The sequence below is a fragment of the Protobothrops mucrosquamatus genome, unplaced genomic scaffold (genome assembly GCF_001527695.2).
Source record: "Protobothrops mucrosquamatus isolate PMUCROS unplaced genomic scaffold, P.Mucros_1.0 scaffold1114, whole genome shotgun sequence".
NCBI classification, from domain to species: Eukaryota; Metazoa; Chordata; class Lepidosauria; order Squamata; family Viperidae; genus Protobothrops; species Protobothrops mucrosquamatus.
The window spans coordinates 157,833-175,127 of record NW_015387333.1 but is presented as its reverse complement, the minus strand read 5'-3'; the positions used below and the strand labels follow the sequence as shown (position 1 = coordinate 175,127).

Sequence of the window (17,295 nt, the reverse complement as noted above, 5' to 3'; positions counted from 1 at the left end):
TTTTTTTTTCCTAACCATTTCTTCCGCCATGGGGATGGCCACATGACCGCTGATTTTACTTTCAAGCTTTAAAAAAGACCCCTCCTGTCTATTCAAGGTAGAAAATTTGAAAACATTTGCTAACCGGGGTGCATTTCCTGCAATTACATCTGCAACCGAACACAGAGGCCAGAAATAGACAATAAAGTTGTTTTCAGATCATTAACATGTTTGAAAAAGCACCGGCTGTTTATTATCACGTACACTTATCCCATTTTTGCCACTGGTAAACCTTGGCAAAAGTTTCTGTAGGTGTAGAACCACAGCTGGGACCTCAATTTGAGTTGCTAAATGATGGGATGGTTAAGCCAGGGATCATATGACCAGACCCAATTTTACCATCTTTTTTACTGTGGTCTTTAAACGAACCACACAGTCATTATGTGAACCATGTAGTCATTTAAGTCAGGGCTTTTCAACCTTTTCACCCATTGTACCACTTTTAGGATATGGCAACATCCGAGTACCACCAGTGGCCTAGCAAGGCGTCAAAAACTTGATGACAAAAAAAAAGGAAAAAAAGTGACGAAGTACAGGTAGTCCTCGACTTACAACAGTTTGCTTACTGACTGTTCGAAGTTACAATGGCACTGAAAAAAGTGCCCCTTCCCAAGCCACAGCCGAGCAAGACACCTGCCTGCCCACCCGGCGGCACTCTTCCTCCTGTCCAAGGTTTTCATTGTTGTGAGCATTTCTGTTGAGGATTGGCAGCGGGGGTGGGGTGGGGGGGGTGTTTGTTTTTTATTCCCCCATCTGTTGGGTAGTTGTAGCAGGTTTTGGTCACTTCACATGACTCTGGGACACTGTGACCGTCATAAATATGAATCAGTTGCCAAGCATCTGAATGTAAATCACAAGACCCTGGAGATGCTGCAACATTCCAGCTGATCGGCGCTTCTTCAGGGCTCAGCAGAAGCGCCAGGATCAGCTCCGAGCTCCAGCTGGAGCCTGGCGCTGATCCTGGCGCTTCCGCTGAGCCCTGACAGCCCTGCAGCTGCAGCCATCTCTCGCTCAGGCTTGTGCGGTGCTGCCACCGGTTCAGCTCATTCCCCACCCACCACTACCACTTTTCTAGGATGGTCACGTACCACCTGCCAGGTGCCAATGTACCACAGGTGGTACCCGTACCACTGATTGAAAAGCCCTGATTTAAGTGATACACAGAGTTGTTAAGAAAATCTGGCTTTCCCCATTGACGTTGCTTGTTGGAAGATGGCAAGACATTGCAGCCCTCATAAATGTGAGCAGGTTGCCAAGCACCCGAATAACAATCACACGACTGTGGGTATGATGTGATGGTCGTAACCTCGAAGACAGGGGATAAGTCACTTTTTTCAGCATTGTCATAACTCTGAACCATTTTTAAAGGAGTGGTCATAACTGGAGACTACCTATATTGCGTCAAGGTGCTAAATTCAGGATGCTGGAGTTATTGCATTATCATTCATGACTGTTGTTATTAATGCTCACTTCCCTTATTTTAAGATCTTTATCAACAGATTGTGCTTTTTAAAGATGATACCATTTTATTTATGACCTCGATTCAAAATTCTGATGGATGCTCCCATTCCAGTGATCACATTTTAAGTGCTCAGCATTCTGCCTGTATAACAGCCACTTGCAGCATCCCACATTCACACAACCATGATTGCCAGAAACCGGTGTTTACTTCCAGTTTTTGGCAAAAAACATCCATTGAGGACAATGGATTTCCTTAATGACTGCTGGGTTCACTTAACAATCGGTGCACAAAAGAAGTAAAGTGTATGACATGTATGACCACCTGAGGACACGTGATGACAATTGGCATGACTTACAATCGTAATTCTGGACTCAATTATTATGGTGACAAGTCAAGGACTAGCTGTATGTGGGTTTGTGCTTCATGTTTATGTCTAATTAAGTGGCAGCATTTAGCTGAGCATGGAAGATGAAGCACCGTCATGCAGCCATTACAAAAATTTCAAAGTGAACAAGTTCTTAAAGACCAAGACAAGAATGGAACAATGCTCTATTTCCTTTTGCATATAATCACTTTAGATCAGGGTTTCTCAAACTTGGCAATGTTAAGATGTGCGGACTTCAACTCCCAGAATTCCCTAGCCAGCACTCTTTTACATCATTTTTTAAAAATGGATTGCAACTCACCCTGAGATCCTTAGGAGGCTGACCATGAACATAATGTGGTTTTAATTGGTTATTTATAACCATCCCGATGTGAAGTGTGATCATCTGTACTAAATGGATGTGGTTTGTGACACCAGAAAGTTTGTGTGCTGTATCAGTTGCAACAAATGCTGTTTCATTTGCCTGATGTTGGTGCCTCTCTTATGATTCTCCTACTGGTTGATTTTGCGATCATTGTAATGTTGTTTCGTTGTTCTGCCTAGCTAGAATCAAGATGACCTCAGCTGCCCCAACGTCTGATTATTCCCTGCCTTGGAAGAATGTGACTACAAAGTCTCGAGAGCAAATCCTTTATCAGAGTAAGAAAGGGCAAGGGTGCCATTGGGAGATTTTATGGACTGTGGGTTTTTCACCACTAATGTGTGAATAGGAGTAAAAGAAACATCTTCAGGATCTGAATGAAACAGCTCTGTACTTGCTCTGACAAGGTCCCAGTTGCTGCAGAGGTGACAATTAATAATTCTTTCAACTGGAAACTGAATTGGAAATGTGTAGGTGGGGTCCTTGGTGCTCTCTGAGCTTGGTTGTTTTCTTGCAGACGTTTCATTACCCAACTAAGTAACACCATCAGTGCTAGAGGGGAATGGGGTGTCATTATCTCTGTTTATGTACAAGTGGCTTGCCCTATCAGTGTTGATGCGAGTATTGGTGGGTGTTATAATATTAATTAAAAGATGCTTGCTCCTGTGGAGGAAAGCTATGGCAAATCTAGACAGCATACTAAAAAGCAGAGACATCACCCTGCCAACAAAAGTGCGCATAGTCAAGGCCATGGTTTTCCCAGTTGCAATATATGGCTGTGAAAGTTGGACCATAAGAAAGGCTGAGCGCCAAAGAATGGAGGCCTTTGAACTCTGGTGCTGGAGAAGACTCCTGCGAGTCCCCTGGATTGCAAGGCGATCCAACCGGTCAGTCCTAGAGGAGATCAACCCCGACTGCTCTTTAGAAGGCCAGATCCTGAAGTTGAAACTCAAGTACTTTGGCCACCTAATGAGAAGGAAGGACTCACTGGAGAAGAGCCTGATGCTGGGAAAGATGGAGGGCAAGAGAAGAAGGGGACGACAGAGAAGGAGGTGGCTGGATGGAGTCACTGAAGCAGGAGGCGTGAGCTTAAATGGACTTCAGAAGATGGTAGAGGACAGGAAGGCCTGGAGGAACGTTGTCCATGGGGTCACGATGGGTCGGACACAACTTCGCAACTAACAACAACAACATAATATATTTTTGATCCTAAAGGAGTTAAATGTTTCATTTCAGTAAACTATAGACATAAGTTTTAATCTATGATGTCAGATGGTGGTATATAAAGATGGAATGAAGAGATATAGTGAGGTATAAAATTTAACCCTTTTTGTTTGCTTTCATTTTCAATCCATAACATAAACCCGAAAATACAGTTATCATAATCCATTAATTGTCATGTTAGGCCATGCATTAAGAAAATAAAATCAGGTATGTCCGAACTGGTAAGTTGCTGATTTACCAAAGAAAGCCAGTTTGGTGTAGTGGTTAAGATTCAAGCTACAAATCAGGAGATCAAGAGTTCTAATCCTGTCTTAGGCACAAAGCCAGCTGGGCAATCTTGAGCCAATTCCTCTCTGTCAATGGCAAACTACTTTCAAAATATTGCCAGATATTTGCAAGAACTAATCTGATGCTGACTCAAAGGCACAAATAAATGAAATTAGTAAAAATTTGTAAAAGGTGGTGTTCCATGGGGGATGTAAGGACATTCTCACCGAGCCCCTCTCCCCCCAAAAAACCTATAAGGCCATCACTGCCTTAATTACACAAATTAAATGAACACACTGAGTAAGCTGAGGGTTACTTGTACCTCAATTTTCTCTCAAGGGTAAATTAAACTTATAGTAAATAAAAGTAATGTTCCTGACAAAACAGTCAAAAATAAGATAACATTTTGGGATATTTTTGTACATATCCTGGGACAGGGGTAGGGAACCTTGGCTCTTTTATGACTCGTGGACTTCAACTCCCAGAATTCCTGAGCCGGCATGGCTCAGCATGGAAACCTCTCCCTTTCTCCTCAGCATGGCTGGCTGAGGAATTCTGGGAGTTGAAGTCCACGAGTCATAAAAGAGCCAAGGTTGCCTACCCCTGTCCTAGAACATGGGAATTATATTTTATGATAAGCTGGCAACTGAGCTGTATTTAAAAAGTCTGCACATACATACAGATCTGCTTTATCAGGTTGCTATTTTTCTTTCTCCTCATTAGGTTCTGGAGCAATAGTAGCAGCTATTGTTGTGGGTGTCGTAGTAATATTTACAACAGTTCTGCTCATCCTTAAAATGTATAACAGGTTAGTAGTCATTTGATTTTTTTTTCCCCTCCAGTTCTTTTCATTCTTTAGGAGAACAATTTACTGACTAGATGCAATCACTCTGTTCATAGATATCTGGAGTGGGAGGAGGCAATGACATTGCATATGTAACGATATGACATTGCATATGTGATGATATTGTGATGTGCATGCGCTTATTTTTATGCCACTGTGTCCGAGGAAAGCTATTACAAGTAGTCCTCGACTTACAACAGTTCATTTAGTGACCATTTATGTTACAATGGCTCTGAAAAAAGTGACTTATGACCGTTTATCACACTTATGACCATTACAGCATCCCCATCATCATGTGATCAAAATTCAGATGCTTAGCAGCCAACTCATGACGTTTGCAGTGTCCAGCTTTTTTGACCTTTTGACAAGCAAAATCAATGGGGAAGCCAGATTCACTTAACAACCGTGCCACTAACTTAACAACTGCAGAGATTCCCTTAATAACTGTGGCAAGAAAGGTCACAAAATGGGGCAAAATTCACTTCACAAATGTTTTGCTCAGCAACGGAAATGTTGGGTTCAGTTGTGGTAAGTCGAGGACTACCTGTATTCTGATTATGTGTTCTCTGGGCATTTTTACCTCATAAATCCTGCTGTCGTCACATTTTTACATTCAGGGACTCTGCCATTTTCCTTTCTGTGAGATGTTGCAAGCTAACGTGCCATTTTTGTTTGTCAAAAACACAAATAGAAAGAGGAGATGGCCAAGAGCTGCTTCTGACTAAAGCAGTGTTTCTCAACCTTGACAATTTTAAAGCATGTGGACTTCAACTCCCAGAATTCCACAGCCAGCATTGCTGGCTGTGGAATTCTGGGAGTTGAAGTCCACATGCCTTAAAATTGTCAAGGTTGAGAAACACTGGACTAAAGCAACCAAAAGCCTGGTAAATAAATCAGATTGATTGATTTAATAAACAATGAGCACTTCTAGCAACAATGAATCTCTTTTTTTAAAAACAAGTTTTATTAATTTTCCAATTTTATAAAACTCCAGGTATTAAGGAAGCAACATGGTGATTGGGTAATCCATAATCCCATAACAAGTTCTTTCATATACTGTATATATCAGGTTACATCATCAAAAATTCCCTCTCTGTTTCCTTTGGTTATTATATCACATTCAAATTAATACATTGCTAGTTATAACTCAATCGGTTAAAACATTTATCAATATCTTTTGACTTATACGCCTCCATGTCCTGTTTCTAACTTTTATCTAATTTCAGTTACAGTATTCCAGTTAGCTTAGTGTCCATAATAATTAGGTTTCGGATAATCCACGGTCCCCTTAGTTCATTACAAAATAGTTATCGTATCTAAGATACACTTATTATTTACTCAAATAAATTCTTACTTTATTTCACAATCGTATTCTATTTCTCATCCTAATATCATCACTTACTTATAGAATAACCTTTATCGTCTTATAAGGGAACTAAAAACTAGTTATTAGAATAATAGTTTTGAATTATAATATAGAAGATGGATTGAGACGATAAAGACAATGAATCTCTTTTGTTCATGGCTATTTGTGATCTGTTTTTAATATTATACATCACCCCAAGTTTTTTTGAGCTGGACAGCCTTACAAATCTAATAAATTAAAGTAGCCACATCAGGACCTGCTGGGCATTCTTAATGTATAGTGTACAGGTAGGCCATCAATTTGCAATCGTTCATTCAATGACCATTTCAAGTTATATTGGTACCATAAAAAGTGACTTACGACTGGTCCTCACAGCATCCCCATGGTCACGTGATCAGAATTCAGGCGCTTGGCAACCATCATGTATTTGCAATGGTTGCAGCATCCTGGGGTCACGTGATCGCCATTTGCAACCTTCCCAGCTGGCTTCCAACGAGCAAAGTCAACGGGAGAAGCCAAATTTCTTAACCACCGCACGATGCACATGACCACAGTGATTTGCTTAACAATCGTAGCAAAAAAAGGGTATACAATTCAGTGTAATGTACTTAACAACCATCTTGCTTAGCAACAGAAATTCTGATCCCAATTATGATTGTAAGTTGAGAAGTGCCTGTATATTTTTAGAGCTGCAAAGAATTCGGGAAGAATGGGTATAAGAGAAAGAAAATCTATAATCCCCCTACACCCTACCAGTGCTACAACACTGGAGGTTTTTAAGAAGATACTGGACAACCATTTGTCTGAAATGGTATAAGGCAGGGGTAGGCAACCTTGATTCTTTTATGATTCGTGGACTTCAACTCCCAGAATTCCTGAGCCAGCCATGCTGACGGGAAAGGGAGAGGTTTCCAAGCTGAGCCATTCTGGCTCAGGAATTCTGGGAGTTGAAGTCCACGAGTCATAAAAGAGCCAAGGTTGCCTACCCCTGGTATAAGGTTTCCTGCCTGAGCAGGAGGTTGGACTAGATGACCTCCAAGGTCACTTCCTTCTATTCCAGCAATTCTCAACCTATGGGTCGCGACCCCATTTGGGGTCGATCGACCATTTCACGGGGGTCGCCAAGCAAGGCTGTCCGCCATTTTTTTCCCCCTTTTCTGGCGGGTGCCTTACCTCCCTTGGGCTGGGCCAGCTGGTGGTCGGCCTGCTCCGTCTCTGCCGCTTGCCAGCTCCGCCTCGGCCGGTGCAGGGGGTGGAACCACACATGCGCGGCGTTCCCGGGCAGGGAAAGTCCTCGACTTACGACCGGTTGGGTAGTCCTCGACTTACGACCGGTTTAGTCCTCGACTTACGACCGGTTGGGGTGGCGGCATTAAAAAGGTTGAGAACCACTGTTCTATTCTGTTCTATTCTATTCTATTCTATTCTATTCTTTCTCATTTAATTTGATTTTTTAAAAAATTGCCCTGTAAAGTTTATTCAAAAAAAGAAAAAAGAATTTCAGGAATATTCTGCTGAATGGCCTCATCTTCTGGATACGTTCTCAGAAGAACAGCCTGTGCATCAGGACTGTGGTTTGCAAAAGCTGATCTACGACAGGGGTGTTTAGCTTTCAGGGGCCACAGCTTCTTGTCTTTTCTGCTGCACAACCAGCACACTAACACAAAGTCTGCTTTGTTCTTTGTAGGCACATGAGGACCAAACGAGAGCTGGAGCCAAAGAACGCGAAGACCGCCATTCCCTCAGTTTTAGGACAGGACAGTAGCACCTCTGCCAGGAACAGTGCAGTGACATTTGCCCCTGACATTCACCTGCCAAAGCGAAGACTTTGAAGAGGCAAAAAGTGGAGGAATAACCAGCAAGAAGTGAATTCTGCAGACGGTTGAGGAATGGAGTGGCTCCTATGGTCCATGTTTTTTTCCTTCTAGGAGGCAAAAGATGACCTCCAGGGGCAACAACTTGTATAAACTTTCCAGCTACTTGTTGGAAGGGATGGTGAGAAGCACAGCCACCATAATTCTCAGAACCAATGATTTCCTTCATATTTCCTCGCTCTGTTAATTTAGGCTCCGCTCCCATTGTCCTGTAAGTGAAAGTGACCTCCTGGATGGAGGCTGTGAAAACATCAGAGGGCTTACTCTTCATCTTGGTTTTTAGCAGATAATATAGGATCAATATTCTTACCACCAGTTGCCAAACCTCTTCCTCCATGGTCAACTTTCCATTAGGAGTTCCTTGTTTGTTGGCAGGCCAGTATTTTTCAACATTGGCTCTTTTAAGACGTGCTGGCTGGGGAATTCTGGGGGTTGAGGTCCACACATCTTAAACTTGCTCAAGTGGAGAAACGCTGGTTTAGCAAGGCAAGCAAAGAACTTGATTTCAACAATCATGTTTTGTGAGGCTGATTTTAGCCAGTCTCAAATTTTCTTGAGAATGAGGGTTTCTTCTCCAAGTCCAATCTTCACCTAACTGACTAGTGAGTTGATAACATTCAGTGGAGCAAAGCTCGAATTTTGGGGCTGCATTGTCAGGGCAGAAGATAGATGGAGACCTCTAGGTGAAGATGCTAGATATTTGTATATACAAAGCTGTGAGATGTTGTTTTGCTCTCCTTTTCATATGGGAACATGTGTGTCTTTAATGGCTTCCCTAAATGCTACAGGAAAAAGAAAATCAACAGATGGATTGTACTGAATGTTAAGGTGACCAATCGTCCTCCTTTTGTAAGTTCTGTCCTCTCTCGAAAAGTGTCCTCCTACATGTCCTCCTTTTCGATATTTGAAGAGTAATCTGTAAATCTCCGTATTCGATTGATGCCGAGCTGATCCGTTGCGTGTGATGTGACGTATTTGTATTTGACATGACGATTTGTCAAGGCTCGGCGAGACACGATTATGAGACGCATGCGCTCCACCCAGGAGAATTGTTTTGAGAGAGTACGCCGCACGCAAGTGGCTTTGTTTACTTCTTACCGAAACACGACACGGCACAGACGCACGCATTAGACTCACTTTTTTTTCTTCAATTTATTTGTGTCCTCCTCCTCATTTTAAAAAAGTTGGTCACCTTATGAATGTATAAAGTGGTTCTGGCTTATCCTGGTAAAAGTGTACTGTTCTCGCTTAGACTCTCAAGCACAAGAAACCACGAAGTGAATCCGAAGTGGGATTTCATGGGGAAAGTTGTGATCCTTTTGTGAGGCCCCAGTAAATAGTAATACAATCCTGTAGTCAATTTAGTATGCTAAATTCACGTTCCCATTCATTTAACTGAAACCTTGCAGCACAGTAATACGGTAGTTTTGGGAGATTTTAGAAGACTTTAGACAAGATTTTAGAATCTTGTCGCTGAAGTATCTGTATTTATTTCTTCTCTTTTTTCCTTTTAAATAAACTGAATGGAGAAATGATATTTTTAAAAAGTAAAATGTGGGGTATGACTAGATCTAGTTTGGGGGGGGGTGTCCGATGGATTTTTCTATAGTGATAGTGGATTTTTTTTAAAAAAAATTCCCATGCCAGGATTACTAAAATTTCATAGCCAATTCCTGGAGATTGTTTGCCCCAATTGTTAAAACTTCTCAGCACAGAATGAAAAGGTTCCCTAATACCTGACAGTGAATTCACTGGAACAGGAGGGTACATTGAAGCATTGATTAGCTTTCTGGCTAGAAGGGTGCACATTTTGGATTTGGGGGGCCTCAGAGGGCTAATTGGTCTGATCCAGTGGGGCCCTTGCTGTGTTGTCAACTGCCAGGGAGAAATAAGAGCCAAGGAACAGGGACCTCGTAGTCCTAGTGGACAATCCCTTAGATATGAGCCAGCAGTGTGCTGCAGCTGCCAAAAAAGCCAACACAGTGCTGGACTGCATTAACAGAGGGATAGAGTCAAGATCATGTGAAGTGTTAATACCACTTTACAATGCCTTGGTAAGGCCACACTTGGAATACTGCATCCAGTTTTGGTCACCACGATGTAAAAAAGATGTTGAGACTCTAGAAAGAGTACAGAGAAGAGCAACAAAGATGATTAGGGGACTGGAGGCTAAAACATACAAGGAACGGTTGCTGGAATTGGGTAGGTCTAGTTTAACGAAGAGAAGGACGAGGGGGGACACGATAGCAGTGTTCCAATATCTCAGGGGTTGCCACAAAGAAGAGGGAGTCAAGCTATTCTCCAAAGCACCTGAAGGCAGGAGAAGAAGCAATGGATGGAAATGAATCAAGGAGAGAAGCAACCTAGAACTAAGGAGAAACTCCTGACAGAACAATTAACCAGTGGAACAACCTGCCTCCAGAAGCGGTGAATGCTCCAACACTGGAAGTTTTAAAGAAGAGACTGGACAGCCATTTGTCCAAAATGGTGTAGGGTTTTCTGCCTGAGCAGGGGGTTGGACTTGATGACCTCCAAGGTCCCTTCCAACTTTATTATTATTATTACATGAAGCCACCTTTCTCCTCGCTATCCTTGGAAGCTCAGATTTTGCTTCAAGAGTACCATTTTTCTTTTTAGCTGCTCCTTCTCTGGTCTGAAGCCAAAGAGGTGTAAGAATTCAGCTGCTCTTGGAATCTAACTGGTCCCCATTCCAGCTGGTTGTAATAAGAACACAGTATTTGAGCTCGTTCTTTTCCCTCTACCTTCCCCATTATGTTTGTCTTATGGGGTTTTAAACTGTAAACCAGCAGGGAGAGAATGTCTTGTTCTTAATGTGGTNCGGGATTGGCCTAGGGGAATTTTTAGTGGGGTTTTAAGAATAATTTTAAATTGACACAGGCCACATCAAATATTTCATTTTAATTAGGTTTTAAAGTGGGTATTTTTATCTTTGTATCTGTTTTACCAGGCTGTCAGCCGCCCTGAGTCCGTAAGGAGAAGGGCGGGATAAAAATTCAAACAAATAAATAAATAAAATATGTTAATAGTAGTATTTAATATAAGTAGCCCTAGACGTGTGAACGTAATGAAGCCTGCTCTTTAATGTTGTAAGTCATGAAAGTCATACAGACCCGATTTTATGACCTTTTTTTAAAGTGTTCATTAAGCGAGCCAATTGTTCATTATGGGCCAGTTTTCCTGAAAACTGGAAGTAAATTTATTTATTTACTAGCTGTACCCGGCCACGCGTTGCTGTGGCTCAGTCTGGTTAAATGGAAAAGAAAGAAAAGAGAAAGCGCACGTTTGTAATATGTTTAATTTCACAATGCTTGTGGGTATACAATATTTTTTGTTGTTCCATTGTCTGTGCAGATATAGAGATTGTCTGGTTTGCCGACTCTAGAACACACAACATATAATTGTCCATGTGAGAAGCAATCCGTGTCTAGATCTAAACCGCACAATTCTAAAGATTGGCCCTGAGCTTTGTTGATGGTGATTGCAAACGCCAATCGAATTGCAATCTCTTAAATTGAAATGGCATATCCGTTGGAATCATAAGCATGTTTTTACCTGTCACAGGTGTGACATCTATATAATAGTAGGTATATAAAAACACGCGCGTATTCAAAAGCAACGTTGTGTCAAAATTTCAAAGCAATCGGTGAAGAACTTTAGGAGATTTAAGATTTTGAACAAACGAACATTTACATTTTTATTTATATAGATTTGTTAAATTTATTTGCTGCCCATCTCATCCTGGGTGGCTTACAATTGCAAAACAGGAAAAAATGATAAAATGTAAACGTAATAATAACAAAGCAATGAAGCAGTGAAAATAATAAAAGTTCAATACTGTAATATGAATTAAAAGATAGGCAGAGGAGGAGCATGAAGCACAAGGGGAAGGTGGTTAGTCCAGTAGCCACCTCTGCGCTGGGTTTGGGCAAAAATGTAAAACACAATAATTGTTTACACGGTTGTGTAAATGCGAGCCAGTTTCTGAGGGCCCAAAATACAGTTACACGATGGAGAAGGATGGGGCGGCCGTTGAAATGTCAGAACTGAAATACCAGATAAACTTAGGGAAGCTACCTATTTTTCTAGCAGCACAAATTTTTTTTATCTAAAAAAAGCCACACAAACGCACACTAAAGCATTGCCCCACCTCACCGCTCAATCACAGTCTTATTTGTGCATGTATCGCAGTCCTATTCAAATTCAATGGAATTCACTACCTGATAAGCAGGTTTACGATGACAGTCTGAATTGAACAAGAGGATTTAATTACCAACTTAATTTCCCCTTAGGAATTTCTCCACCCCTGGGGTTTTAACTGCTCTGATGAAGTTTCCTGATGCTTCAGACACTTTCAATTGATATCCAATGAAAAAAATGTTACGTGCTCTGCTCTTCTCACTCCTTTGAAGCAGCCTTTGATGAAAAAAAAAAAACCTAGAATGGAGAAGAAATGAGTAAAAACGCAGCACAAAATCATTTCTCCTGGGCAGGAAAAGTGGTATGGGATAAAGTAATTTGTAAATCTCAAGGCAAAACCCACTTCCATCTTCAGGCTCTCTCAACATATTGCAGATGGTGGAATGTGTCCAAACCAGCTGGTAGAGCTGAAAAGTGATTTTCATGACTATTCACAACTACGTTCATTGCTCTTAGAAAAAAAATAGCTCATTAAAAAAGCTCTTCTTTGCACATAAACTCAGAAAACAGGAACTATGTTGACGGACTACACATGTTTGGTATTACAGGAGTGGGTGTGCAATCATCCAACTCAATTCTTTTCACAAAGTGCACAGTGGTGGCATTGTCCCTTGTGTTGTGCCATTAATTGTTCTTATTTAGACTCAGGAGCTCACATGGGGGAATTGTGGGACCCAAATTTCAAGACGTGGTAAATGGTTTTGATCATAACACCAGTGGGTTTTTTTGTAAAAAAAAAAAAAAAAAGGTGCCGGAACTCACACATGTCATATAATCCGCCTTGCCTACCCTACAAGGTTCCATCCAAAAAAGGTGCCGGAATTCCGTTCTAGGCATTCTATGACAAAAAAAAAGCCTTGCATAACACCCAGAACCCAACCCGGTCTTTCAACCAAATATCCAGGGCAGTTTGCAAAGGCATCCGAGTGCAATTAAAAAACAATTATAAATATACCTTAGATCAGGGGTGTCAAACTCAATTTCACTGAGGGCCGCATCAGCATTGCGGTTGCCCTCGGGGGGGGGCAGGTGGGTGTGGCCAGGGTGGGTGCAACCTACTGAGTGGGCGTGGATGGAGTGGGTGTGGCCTACTGGGTGGGAATGGCCAGCTCTACATCATTCGCGTCAAGGGGGCCTGTGGGGGTCTGGGCAGGAGTGGGACACTTCTGAGGGTCTCTGGCAGAAGGGAGGGGGACCGGGGCAAGTGCCAAGGCATGGTGCATTTCTTCATTCCTCACAAAGGGTGACCCTCCCCAGCATGCACCCAGGGGGCGGGGGCGACACAACACGGGCTAGTTCCTCGCTGTTTCCAGACGGTCTTGTGGAGCTAAGACTGAATGCGTTTCAGCATAGATGGCCACCACAAAATTGTACATTGGCTCCCGGCAGGCCGGCCTGGGCCAGGGCCAAGGCAGCGGGGGCCGTTCTCTCACTGTTTCCAGGATGGCTTCGCGGGCCACATGAAACCACTTCGCGGGCCGCATCTGGCCTTGTGTTTGACATGTCTGCCATAGATGCCCAGAGACTTCTTGATCCCAAAGGTTTTTACCAGTAAGGCAGACGGAATATGCAAATGGTAGCTTCCCTGCCCTCCCCTCTTTATTTTTTTAAGTTTCCCATTTATTTGTTGAATAGATACTCCCTAGAGACGTTCCACTGGGATATGCTGAGGAAATAGGAAGACTTCAGATCTTTTTGGACCCAGTTCTTTCTTTAATACATTATGTGGTTGGTTTCATTTCCTTCTCCTGCCAGGAGAATAACTCAAAGAAACTGGTTATTCTCCTAAGTTAAAAATGTCTGCAAAGTTGCATTGTCAAAACAGAGAATGGAACAGAGAACTATTCCAGTTTTTCTCTTGCTTTATGTTTTCCATAATAAAATCTGAAAAATCATTCTGCCGAACAAACCTAATCCTCTTGTTGAGGGTTGTTTTTTTTTTTTTTTTTGAGAATCTTGGTTTCCAAAATGAATTAAACTAGCAAAAAGCATTTTGCAGTTTTGCCTTTTTTTGTGTTTGGGCACAGCAAGGATTTTATGTGTAGCACAGTGAGCCAAAAGAAAAAAAGGTAGACTCTGTCTTCTGCATAGGTCTTCGTTGATTTCAGTCACCAGAGATTTTAATCTAAGAACGCAAGAGAATTTCTAGAAGTTTGTTACTTGGCCAAATTTAACCATCAGCGGACATATAGAAATTTATTTATGAAGTATGCAGAAGCAACAACCAAAGGCCCCACATGAGCAAAAACACCACTGATCACCACCATAAGTTCCAGACAGTACCCCCCATCCAAATATTCTGTCCAAACCTACACAAGGCTGGTAGAACAAACTCCATTCATCCACCCACACACCCATCCATCCCAATCTAGCCAGCCAACAATCCATGTACGACTACTGAGATTTTATCTAGTTTGGGAATGAATTGTTTACAAGAAATGTTTGCAGGGAACACCAAGAATTCTGTAATTCAACTCTGAGCTGCATATGTAGTCCACTGTTGTAACTCCATTTGGATTTGTATGTGTGAGTGTCTGCACACATACAGTAGTTATATGCATTCAAGGCACTAACCACAGGTTTTTCAGCCGGACACCTATTTTGCTCTCTCTACTGTTAATTTACAAATTTAATTCTGCACAGCTATTATTTTATTGTAGGCTCATCCCCACATCCTGCTGGCTACTGCACAGAGGCACTTCATCAACTTTCTTTTGATGGATGTGTCCTCAGGATGCTTCCCCATCTCAACTTCAATAACAGAACAAGAAGCAATGGATGGAAACCAATCCAAAACAGAAGCAAACTAGAACTAAGGAGAAATTTCCTGACAGAACAATTAAAACAGTTTAGAATGACTTGCCTCCAGAAGCTGTGGTTGCGCCAACACTGGAGGTTTTTAAGAGATTGGACGACCATTTATCTGAAATGGTATAGGACAGGTTCTGCTGCTCCAAGGTCCCTTCCAACTCTGTTATTCACTGCTGAGGTAGCCTTGAGCTACATTTAGTTGTCCCCATTTGTCTTCCTTCTCTCTCAACTCCAATGTTCTTATTCAGATAATTGAGGGTTTCTTGGGAAAGACCCGAGGATGACAAAGTCAGGGATAGTAAACTGTACCACTCTTCTGTTGCCATTTTGGCATTGGTTGTTGGAGGGAATGAATATCTGCCCCTTTTATGCTGGAATATCAAACTTCTAGGACAGTGATGGTGAATTTTTTAGAGACCGAGTGCCCAAAAACTGGCCCTGCCCCCGCTCCACCCACCTGCCCGGCCCCCCGCTCTGCCCCCCATCCACCACCCCGCCTGCTCACAGGACCACTCACCGCCTCCAGGGCCCGTCACAGATCGCCCAGGCAGCCCAGCAGTGCCATGGCGGTCACACCCTTTGCCCGTGCCCTGCAGCATCAACTGCATGATGGGGTGTAAGAGCAGTCTTGTCTACGCTGCCTGGCTGCCATGTCCTTGGCTGCACTGCTCCGTGTGGGCCACGGAGTACTCTCACTGCCATATACATGGAAAAAGAAAGAACACAGAATATAAAGAATAATAGGGTTGGGACTGTGGAAGGTTGTTTCCTTTTGGTTCCCCCCCCCCCCCAAATGCTTCCTTTTTTTGAATGTGGCTTTTTTTTAGTTCTACTGCATTCACCCATTAAGAACTTTCACTGTGCAGTATTCCAGACATTTGGCTGTTTTGTTTTAATCTGAGCAATTAGCTCCCCCTTCATTTTACTGGAAAGGTCTCTAATGATGCAAAAGTGAAATACAGGTGGTCCTCAACTTACAACCACAGCTGAGCCCAAACGTTCTGTTAAGGGAAACATTTTTTGAGTTTTGCCCCGTTTTATGACTTTTCCTGCCACAGTTGTTAAGTGAATCACTGCAGTTGGTAAGTTAGGAACCCGGTTGAGTCCCATTGTCTTTGCTTGTGAGGTCACAAAAGGTGATCACCGTGACCTTGGCACATAGCAACTGTCACAAATATGAACCCGCTGCCAAGCATCTGAATTTTGATCACATGACCATGGGGATGCTGCAACAGTCATAACTGTGAAAAACAGTCATGTCATATTTTTCAGTGCCATTGTAACTTTGAACCGTCACTAAATACGGAGGACTACCTGTATTAAACACTCAAGAAAAGGACATGGATGTTTGATTATCTTGTAGGTTAGTACATTTTATTATTTATTTATCATGAAATGTATTTGCGCCCATCTCTTGTCCAATGACTCTGGACGGCTTACAACATAAAACCATCAAAATCATCATCGTAGTCAGCCATTCAGTCATTCTGACCCTCGGCTACTACGGATCAGCACTCTTCATACATATGTCTTGCACCATCTCCTTCAGATCTGCCACAATCATCTCAGTGTCATCATTTATAGTGTCCAGCCAGCCGGTACTAGGGTGGCCCTTTCTCCTTTTTCTGCTCATCAAGCCCAGCATGACTGATTTTTCAACTGAGTCAGCTCTCATGACATGACCAAAGTATGACAGCCTCTGTTTGGTGATTTTGTGAGGTTCGGTCTACAACTTCTTTGTTACTTTTGCAGTCCACGGATGCTTAATAGTCACCTCCAGCACCTCAATTCAAAGGCGTCCACCTTTCTTCTATCTGCTTTTTTCAGAGTCCAATTTTCACAGCCATAAGTAACAATTGGAAGAATTATTGCGTTAACTAACATGCATTTGGTTGTGAGGCTGATGTCTTTACTCTTCCAGATGTTATTCATGCCAGACATTGCAGTTCTTCCAAGGGATATACGCCTTCTGATCTTAGGACTGCAGTCACTACTTTGGTTAATTTTAGAGCCCAGGAAGGTGAACTCCTTTATCATTTTGATAGTCTCATTGCCAATATGCCCTCCAACCTATGGTGTTCTCTGCGGTTGTCGTTATTTTTGCTTTCTTGATGTTAAGGTGCAGTCCAACTTCTTCACTTTCATCTTTGACTCTCCTTCCAGATCCTCCTTGCTTTCCGCGAGGAATGTTATAGCATCTGCATATCGCAGGCTGTTGATATTCCTACCACTGCTTTTAACCCCAATGGTAAATTCCTCCAAATGTGCATTTTCATAACTAGTTTAATGTACATGTTGAATAGTATCACAGCACACGAAATAATTAACAAAAGTGGGCAAAGGAGGGAGCAGATGGAGAAGTGGGACTATGTTTTAATTAATCCAGTGTGAAGCTCCCCCAATGATGCCAATGCAAAGCTCAGGTTATTTTTGGTCATCAGGAC

The 17,295-nt window shown here is 42.3% G+C and overlaps 1 protein-coding gene across 1 annotated transcript in view; it reads left to right on the top strand.

The window, feature by feature from the left end:
- Window positions 1-8,223, top strand: part of NCMAP (non-compact myelin associated protein) — a 25,884-nt gene extending 17,661 nt beyond the window's left edge. Inside the window, exons 3-5 of the mRNA XM_015820298.2 lie at window positions 2,430-2,525; window positions 4,462-4,546; window positions 7,636-8,223. Coding sequence (XP_015675784.2) covers window positions 2,430-2,525; window positions 4,462-4,546; window positions 7,636-7,780 — 326 coding nt within the window. The 3' untranslated portion in view covers window positions 7,781-8,223. The remainder of the gene's footprint in view (window positions 1-2,429; window positions 2,526-4,461; window positions 4,547-7,635) is intronic.
- Window positions 8,224-17,295: the final 9,072 nt, after the last annotated feature.